Source organism: Physcomitrium patens, chromosome 5, assembly GCF_059467195.1.
Source record: "Physcomitrium patens ecotype Gransden chromosome 5, ASM5946719v1, whole genome shotgun sequence".
Classification (NCBI taxonomy): Eukaryota; Viridiplantae; Streptophyta; class Bryopsida; order Funariales; family Funariaceae; genus Physcomitrium; species Physcomitrium patens.
The window spans coordinates 397,413-406,701 of NC_143414.1; the positions used below are offsets into that span (position 1 = coordinate 397,413).

The 9,289-nt window shown below is 39.7% G+C and overlaps 3 protein-coding genes across 5 annotated transcripts; 2 read left to right on the forward strand and 1 right to left on the reverse strand.

Moving 5' to 3' along the window:
• The first annotated feature begins 332 nt into the window (after positions 1-332).
• LOC112282657 (protein ATAF2) lies at positions 333-4,034 on the forward strand. 2 transcript variants are annotated; one of them, XM_073534143.2, is made up of 5 exons: positions 333-351; positions 761-1,484; positions 2,073-2,374; positions 2,659-2,751; positions 3,156-4,034. In XM_073534143.2, exons 2-5 carry the CDS (start codon positions 1,295-1,297, stop codon positions 3,555-3,557), a joined length of 987 nt encoding a protein of 328 aa, XP_073390244.1. In that variant the 5' UTR covers positions 333-351; positions 761-1,294; the 3' UTR covers positions 3,558-4,034. The 2 variants fall into 2 exon arrangements, with proteins under 2 accessions (XP_073390244.1, XP_073390243.1); XM_073534142.2 differs by lacking the exon at positions 333-351 and adding an exon at positions 363-496.
• A 341-nt stretch (positions 4,035-4,375) lies between these two features.
• LOC112282660 (photosystem II 5 kDa protein, chloroplastic) lies at positions 4,376-5,334 on the reverse strand. The gene is made up of 2 exons (XM_024520574.3): positions 5,142-5,334; positions 4,376-4,746 (listed from the first exon to the last, which is right to left on the reverse strand). Exons 1-2 carry the CDS (start codon positions 5,241-5,243, stop codon positions 4,501-4,503), a joined length of 348 nt encoding a protein of 115 aa, XP_024376342.1. The 5' UTR covers positions 5,244-5,334; the 3' UTR covers positions 4,376-4,500.
• A 2,608-nt stretch (positions 5,335-7,942) lies between these two features.
• Positions 7,943-9,066, forward strand: LOC112282659 (uncharacterized). 2 transcript variants are annotated; one of them, XM_024520573.3, is made up of 2 exons: positions 7,943-8,432; positions 8,596-9,066. In XM_024520573.3, exons 1-2 carry the CDS (start codon positions 8,291-8,293, stop codon positions 8,820-8,822), a joined length of 369 nt encoding a protein of 122 aa, XP_024376341.1. In that variant the 5' UTR covers positions 7,943-8,290; the 3' UTR covers positions 8,823-9,066. The 2 variants fall into 2 exon arrangements, with proteins under 2 accessions (XP_024376341.1, XP_073390245.1); XM_073534144.2 differs by having other exon boundaries at positions 7,951-8,366.
• Positions 9,067-9,289: the final 223 nt, after the last annotated feature.

Below are 9,289 nucleotides of genomic sequence, written 5' to 3' on the forward strand. Positions count from 1 at the left end.
CCAAAGAAACAGCTCAAATGAATCGTATGTAATGAAGAAAGGGCTCATGAATCATGGCTCTTCTTACTTGTCATCTCTGATACCATTAGAAACATCCACTTTAATGACTTTATGCTGGTCATGAAATTGTTAATTTTGCTTGTGCACGTCTGAAGCCTGGTCCCTCGACCTCATGACAGTGAGCTGCACTGGTTAGCTCTCCCTTGAAAACCGATCGCCTTTGCTTTTTGCATCATGTGATCCAGCTTACCACCCGTTATTAAAGAGTAAGAAATCGTACATGTAGCTCCATCCATTGAAGAGGGGACGGGCTGATGATGATGACGCCAAGACCTCGTACTCCCAAGCTATGTATGATAATAACCCTACTACTGCAGCTGAGTTCCATAGTCTACATGTGTCGATGTGCTTGAACCTAAACTACAGTTAACGTTTCCTCCTTTGTTGGCTACTGTATGTTGCTACTCCTCATGTACAGAGAGATTCCGGTGTAAAGGTGTGGAGTCTTTGGCATTTGAGTTGGTTTGCAGAGTGTGGTGTATTCAGCTATTTCTGCTTGACATATACGTTATTCCGTAGTAAGAATTAAACATCTGAATGGCTAGGATCAGGATTATTTAGAATATCGTATTCTGCTTTAGGATATTTTAAAGGATATTTTAAAGCGGATATTGAGGAGGAAATAGTGATTCTAGGTGTCGGCGTGGAGTTGCATCTGTGAAGTTGTGCTACATGCTCACTTGTTCATTTCTAGATGCAGATTTCAGAGGTGAGGGATTATCAAACGGAACAAGTTTGTGAATCTTATTTGCAGAGGGAAAATTCTTATTAGGCAACAGCTAAAGCACCTGGGGGACAAGTATCAAGTATCAAGTAGCGCTCTGGATTTGGAATTAGACTATACTCTCATTTTTGCTTCAAGGATACATTAAATGATGGTGCAGCAAATTTGAAATCTAAACTCTGCAGATTTTACTTCCCTCTATATTTGGCTGGAAAAGAGCCTGGTTGCGTCTGTATTCAAGAAGATTTCGGCTACTTACTGAGCAATTTCCGAACCATTCAGTGGAATCGGGCATGAAGTGCGTGCGAGGTCAGTGAGGAATCTCTGTGACATCGCCGTGTAGACAGGTTAAAAGTAGCTAGATCTGAAAAGATCTCTTAGCTTACCTCTTTGAAGTGCTGAGGCAAACTGAACATGATTAGCAATAACACAAAACTAAAAGAAGGATAAAGCTAAAGATTTGTGCATACACGGGGGGTTGCTAGAAACCTCATGTGACTCGGTTGGTAAATGGTGATCATGGCTTCCTCGTCGAACGTGCCACTATCAGAGATAGAATTGCCGCCTGGTTTTAGGTTCCACCCTACAGACGAGGAGCTTGTGCTGCATTATCTTTGGCGGAAGGCAGAATCAGAGATGTTCTCCATCCCTGTTATCACCGAGCTTGATCTCTACAAATTCGACCCTTGGGACCTTCCAGGTGAGCTCCTAACTCGAATCCGGACATCATTCTGCAAACTAACAGCGCCCGTAATCATTGATTTTATTTTTCAGTACGTAAATTTCAATCAAGTCTTACAAATGAAGACTAGCAGATGTTGCATGAACTTTCTGTATACCAAACAATGTCGGACTAAATTTTCTGAATTTTAATCAGTTCCGATGATGAATAGTTCAACCTATAGGCTTTTCATTTGCATGTGCGTAAATAAATTTTCTTGAGGAGATTCTAGAAAAGTATGTCATATTGATTACGATTTGTGTCAAGATCTCTCAGCCACTTCACTTACTGGTAGTACCGACTTATATAATTGAATATGTGAACACGCATATTAATGATTCGAGGTTTTGAGGCAATTGAGTAAAGAAGCAAACATGTTAAATCGAATTAAATTAAATTAATACCGAGGATTTCGGCTAATCCCTTTTGCAACTTTTATTGTGAGCTTAATTTCGGAAGGGTCAAATTTGTTGAAACATAGCAGAGCGGCCTACTGATTTTCCGGGAATCTGTAAAAGTTCAAGAGCGTATAAATTAAAAGAATCGATTCTCTACTTTGATTTGCAGGCAAGGCTATTTTTGGAGAAGGAGAGTGGTATTTTTTCAGCCCAAGAGACAGGAAATACCCAAATGGAGCTCGCCCTAACCGAGCTGCAGCTTCCGGATACTGGAAAGCCACGGGCACAGATCGACCAGTGCACAAAGCTTCCCGTGGGACACTGCAAAAAATTGGGGTGAAAAAAGCGTTGGTCTTTTACAAGGGTCGAGCACCCAAGGGTGTGAAGACTGCCTGGGTCATGCATGAATATCGCCTTGCTAATGGCATGTGCTCCCCTTCAAGCATTCACAGAAAGCCAGACTCTTTGAGAGTACGTATCAGAAAATTATCATGCATAATATGCACTTTGAAGGATTCTTAAGTTTACGTCATTTGTCGCGGGCTTTTACGAATAATGATGTTTTTTTTTTAAAGATAAATGAATTTCATCAAATCTCTCCGAAAACGAAGCTTCGAGTTTCGTTATCTTGCCACCGAATTATCATGTTGAGACCTCTGTCCTAAGATATAGGACCTGCGGTTCACCAATGGCTGACCTGTAACGGTCCAATGCCATGTGATTATACTGAAGCATGGTCGTCGTAAAATGTGCAGTTGGATGATTGGGTACTTTGTCGAATACTCCATAAGAGCCCAAGTGTGCAAAGGGCATCAGGCAAAGTGCGAAGCAGCTCCAACGTCGAAGAGGTAAGATCAAGCTTCCAATGAATACTCTAAGGTAGTGGATCGAGGTTGCTTAGTCAAAAGCAAAAATCCTATTGGATATTTCATAACTGAAAAAATACACAGTATACAGTACTCTCAAAACAGCAGACAGTAGGCAGTGCTCTCAAACAGCCTCGCTGATTGTTTTCTGTCCACTGACAGTCTGGTTACTCATCTAACTAAAAACAGGCTGACCGTTCACTGTCACGTACTCTGAAGCAAAATGTTTGATCATGCGTGAAGACACAGAGAAGTGTTTACAGTCGTTGGGTCGCCCTTCTCACTGCTTCTTAAGACGGCATGAATTTTGCCATTTTACTGTGATTAAAAACACACGAATTTGGTTTCAATCGGTTGCTGAAGCAAATGACGATGTCAATGAGCAGGTACTACCTTCACTACCCGAAATGGAAAATTCAAGCTTTGTGATGCCAAGCATGGGTCGCGGATCATGTGGACTGTTGGATGTAGACACATTGTGGGAAGAAAAGGCGAATTTGGCAGAAGAGCGGCTCATGAACCACCAACTTCTCAACAATGCATCAGCAATGCAACCTATTTCTAGTTGGATGAGTAATCAGACAGCCCAATTACATCTCAACAGTTATTTTGACGGCCTTTTAGCAATTTCTGAACCCTTTTACCTAGGCTCTATGTCTACTTTCGATTCTGCGAACACACACACGCTTCTACCTGTCGCTGTGAGTGAACAATCAGCTACTGTTAGCACGTTTTCAAGTTTTCCTTCTTCCCGTACCCATGAATATCCAGATCATTCCGTAGGATAGTTTGGTGCGTAGTTACTCTCCTGACGTCCTTCGTTAGGAAGCTAATGTCAGAGTCGTACCTGAGAGTCAAGACCACAACTCAATTCGCTCACTCACTGTCAGCAGTAATCACAACTCAATTCGTAGCACAGCTTTAACGGCAAAGCCAGGTGATTACGAAAGTTCAGAATTAATAGATTAAATATTATTCTGGTAATGTAGTATGTGTCGATGCCGTTTCATCTCATTTACAGACTACAGTCACAATGCAAGTTTGCGGTTTGGTATACATCCACTGCGTTCTGGATTTTCATGCTACATTGTGTACTGCGATGCGCAACCTCAATGCAACAGACAACCTGGTCGCTGTTCAAGTAGCATTGTTTGAGACATTATCAGTGGTACTCTAATGGTATTAGAAAGCCGAGTGGTGCCTTTTCTATGGACTCTAGATGTATTCCATTTTTCGTGAGGAACAGAAACTCAAGATTTCTCGACCGTATTGTAATGCAACTCTCAATTGGTTTTGTTTTAAGCTCATTCAACCCTACTGTGATGAAACAATGTTTACCCCTCTCCGCAGCAGGTTGCTCAAGCAGAATGGTAGAGCATTCAACAATTCAACTCTCTGCATGGGTAACAAGTCTCATTACAATCCTTCAAGGAAGCAGAACACAATGGGGTTTTCGATTCAACCCTTCTGCATTCCTAGGGCTAGAAAAACTAGTCAACAAACAATGCGTGATATTTATGCATGACGAATAGCTCACTAGGTTGGCCGAATTCAGTGTGGTCGCAGCCTGACTCGATACATTCATCAACCAACTCTGAGGATCACATTGCAAGTAACAAGGCTGCATATTGGAATGGAGTTAAGATACAATTTAGAGCTGCAAACCAATTCCCTTGGCAAAGATCTACATTGATCCCAGTATCCGAACATTAGGCAGCACCGCTAGATTACTTAACCGTGGCAGATGGAGGCGGTAGGCTGAGACACGCAGATGCTGGCGTAGGTCTTCTTCGCCTCCTTGGAACCCTTCTTGGGTCCGTCGTACTGCAGGCCCGTGCCGGCCTTCTGAGGTGTGCCCTCCGTTACTGCAAAAGCCGGGGTGGCGATCGCCAACACGGAGGCAGCAGCGGCCGCGATCATGGAGCGCCTGTTGACGATCTCAGCGTCAGATCTCGCGGCGCACCTCACAGGTCCCATCTGCAAACATAACAGGATACATCAGCTTTTACGCACTGCCAATGTAGGCACCATTCCACAAACATGAACATCAACTATTTGGACAACTAGCCACATTCAGAACGTACAAGGAGATTCTCAATTCTGCGTTGAACGGGAATGTCCTTGCAGCAGCACGTATCGACTGTACCATACAACTGTTACTTTAATACGTTCAGTGAAATTCAACGAGGATTCATGCGATTCAAATTGCTTGAGCCTGTCATTAGAGTTGATAAAAGCCCAGATTTATTGCGAGCATCCCAAAATATTGTGACCCGCATTGTGTGCTTCTGCCCACACCTCACGTAGTTACAATCCTAAAAAATATCAAATTTCATTGACAAGTCGATTCAGCTCCAAAACAGCGTACATGCCTGGACGGAGGCGGCAGCAGCGGGGGCGGGGGCGGCAATGCACTCCCCAACCAACGAGGCGCAAGAGCCCACAATCGAATTCGCGGCAGCAAGTCCCGCCATGACGTCCGAACTAGTTTGATCGACAAATTAAGCACGGTATCACACGAAGTTATGCGCAACTTTCTGGGGGGGGCAGTGGCAGCAGCATCAAACTCGAAAACGCGATCGAACAGTGTCGGTTTGCAGATACTTGAGTCCGAAGTGGAATCCTGAGCTGAGAGAGGGTGTTGCCAAAAAGCTGCCGATAGGATAAGGTGAAAGCGTGTGGTCCTCGCCCTACACACGCCCTTGGGCTGGCATCATCACTCTCGCCTTTCCGGTAGATGCTCCTCCACGTAAGGATGGCTAGCCGATGCCAATGCCATCCGAAGGGGAGCGTTACGCTTGAAAGCGGGAACATGATGCGCCGCGCCGTCGCAGCACGACTCATTGCGCCAGCGAAATGGAGTGCGTTTCCGAAGCATTCATCACGCTCGCTGCCGTTACGTAGCGAAGTCGCCTCCTCCCAAGGCTCCACCGCCGCGGCCACCTCCTCCTCTCTCCACAGCTTTTCTCAACATAATAGATGCTCTTCACTTACCAAATCTCCAGACCACACACAAAGAAGTAACATACAGAAATGAAATCAACAAAGTGGCCCTTTGTGAAGCACAAACCCACCTGCACAAAAGCATAGGTTCATGACCAGAGAAGTGTGAGCTGCATCCCGGACTCCAATTGGGGAGACATGCAATGCTACACATTTCATGTGCTTTCCAGGCAATGAAAACATTCACATGCAACATGTAGGTGTTGGAGATAAAAAGAAGTGCAGAGGGAGAGAGAACTTGTTTGGAATGATACTGCGCTTACCAACCTTGGATTTAATCCAGAGTTGCTTCATCTTTCTTAACAATGGTGACAACACACAGCAATTCAATGAATGTTGATGAATCATGTTTTTTTGTTCCAAGCAGGTGTAGAACTCTATAACAATGAGAGAGGATTCATACACTAGAGAAAAGATATTCTTGAAACAACAAAATTACAACAACATTCAATGCAAGTTGCTTCATCGATTTATATGGTATATGTAATTTTTTTAAAAGTCACGACAATAAAATTACTTAAAACAGTATAAGATACATAGCAGGAAAAAAGAAATGAAGGTTAACTTAGAGCGTACATTGTGTGACAATAAAATAGAAACAACCACGTAATGTGTTTTGAAATTGCAATTACATTTTAATTTTATAAACATCATATATATATATGTACATATCAAAAAAAACGTACTTGAAAATATACATAAAAAATAATAATAACAATAATACTTGAATAGACATGATAACTTATAAAACATACAAATAATATCATTTTTACTAAAATAGTTAAAATGCACTGAGAAAATTATCTTAATTTTTTTATATATTTGAAAATTCTATAGCACTTGATGTCAAAATGTAGTTTTGATAAAAAAAAAAAAGTTTAAGAAAAAAAATCTAATATTTAAGCATTGGATTGAATATTATAAATAAACATATTTATAAAGACTCATTATCAACAAATATAGAAAGATGGTGCAATATATATATATATATATATATATATATATACACAATTAATCTACTAAAGCATAACAACAAATTAATATCAATTTTTGTCCAATGTACACAAAAACCTTCAATATCTTTATATATAGAATTCTACTAAAATAAAACATAAGTCATTTTTATTTAATGTTTTCTAAAGCACTGACACTTAAATAAAAATATTAAAATCATCATACAACAAGATGCAATCATCTTACTAAAATCCATCTTACAAATGTATGGTGCAATCTTTAATACAAATAAATCAAACAACACCAATTCTATCTAATAAGTGCAGAAGTTACAAATCTTTGATACATTCAATACCCTTCTATTACTTTAAAAAATAATTAATTAAGTATTGCTACAACAGTAACAATAACAATAAAAATAAAAAAAATATTAAATCATATATTTAAACACTTATAACTTATAAAAACTAATAATTTTTACATGTCCATAATAATTTCTAAAATAATTTTATGAAAACTTTTGATATCTTTAGATATCTACACTAGCATGTAATATCTTGTGTTATACAACTTGTATAATAATAATAATAATAATAAATAATAATAATAATAATAATATCAATAATACAATTAGCTTAGATTAAAAAATATTTTATTTTTAAATTAAAATATATAAAAATAATAAAAATTAATATGAAATAATATCACGGTTCAAAGATCAATAATGCAACAAAATACTAAAAATTGGAATTCTAAACTAAAAATAAAAGAACTGATATTAATATGTTTTGATAAAGTTTAACTAAAAATTCGAGAAATGTATTTCTAAGCTAAAGAAACTATTGATCTTCATAAAATAAAATTATCAATTTTAAATCTACATTAAAAACTTTAATAATAATAATAATAATAATATATCATTTTTTAATAAAATTTAATCATATTTAAATTATATAAAATATCTTTAAATAAAATGAAACATTATGTATATAAGGGATACATAAAAATATTATATTTTAAGAATGTTAAAATGCTAAAAGAAGTAGTAGAAATATAAAAAAATGCCCAAAATATTAAAAGGGAATTGATATTCTGACACCCCAAAATTACTATTCCCACACCTCCGTGACTGGGATCAGGACCAGGATACATATTTGGCAATCACATCACCAGAATTCTCTCTCTTTGCATGATACAGGAAAGATCTCATACATACTGAGCCGCGTGCTTATATCTCGTTGCAGGCGAGATCTCGCACATACTTAGACAGTAACTAGGCTGTCATTCATCTGTTCCACTTCTATTTAGAAACTATACCCTTCTCCATTCCTCATTTCGTCTTAGTAGCAATTACTATTTCACATTGAGCATGCACTCACAAAGGAGCTGCATTTGCCATACAATGGAACGCTATCTAGAGGTACTTCTTTGAGCTCATTCCGCCCTTTGGATACTTTGGCAACCGCGGAAACAACATTGCAGACGAGACTGATTTATCAATGCAACCACTGTTATTAATCTACAAGAATTATTCACGCACCACATCCGGACAACGCAGACGATCATGCTCAGTACTCCCACATTCCCTACAATGTCTCTGGATCCTTCCAATTCTTTCAAAAGCAGAGGGATTTCTACGGGTACTAGATCCTTCCCTATTGCTGGATCCTTGTGGCCGGCCTCGGGTGCGAGCTACGGCTGGATTGGTGGGAACTTCCCTTGTTTGATTGGACAACTGTGATAGTTGAGAGAGTGTAGCTTGCTGTTGGTGTGGAGCTAATTGTTGGTAGGTCGCATTGATTGATGCCAATAGGGGTTCAAGGGTTGCAGGTTCTGGAGGTTCACTGAGAAGGATATGTATGGTCGCAGGTGTGGGGTTTGTAAGCTTCCAGTGGGAATGGAAATCCTCGAGATGCAGAATTTGGTTGGTGGCTAGCCCTGCTCAAAGAGTGTGTGCACAAGGCAGGCCCATAGATGTTGTGAATCCGCTAGTGCACAGAGGATTTGCTTTGGTTGACGGCCGTTTTGCGATCACCAACTGCTTGTGCACTTCATTTAGTGCAAACGAAGGAACTCGTTCTACCACCTCTTGTTAGAAAGGAATATCATAGTGGTGATATACCCGCATACGTTCAACTGATAGTTTAGCTTCAAATTCCTTCCGTTGATTTTCCAGTGCCAGCTTTAAGCGTTGAAAATCGTAGCGTAGATCCAAAGTGGACAGCTTTAGGTAACTTTTGACTGTAGCAGAGTGAGCTCCTTCAACTCTTGAAGTGTTAACATCGCCAAAGTGGAGACATTGGTTTGCCCATGCAGAAATAAATCTCTCTTTATAAGGAATCCAAGTGGTGCGTATGTATTCCAAGACTGTGGGTTTTGTTGCATATTTGGCGCTAAACTCCCCCCATCTCTGCGCATATATCTCACTGGTTTCGGATCGGCAGATCTGTAAGTAGTCACTGTATGATCAGAAAATATGCTAGCACGGAGAGATGTATAATAGGTACATGACATACTTGAGCCTATTCTTGAAGGAAGCTCATCCACTCATCTCCATTAATGA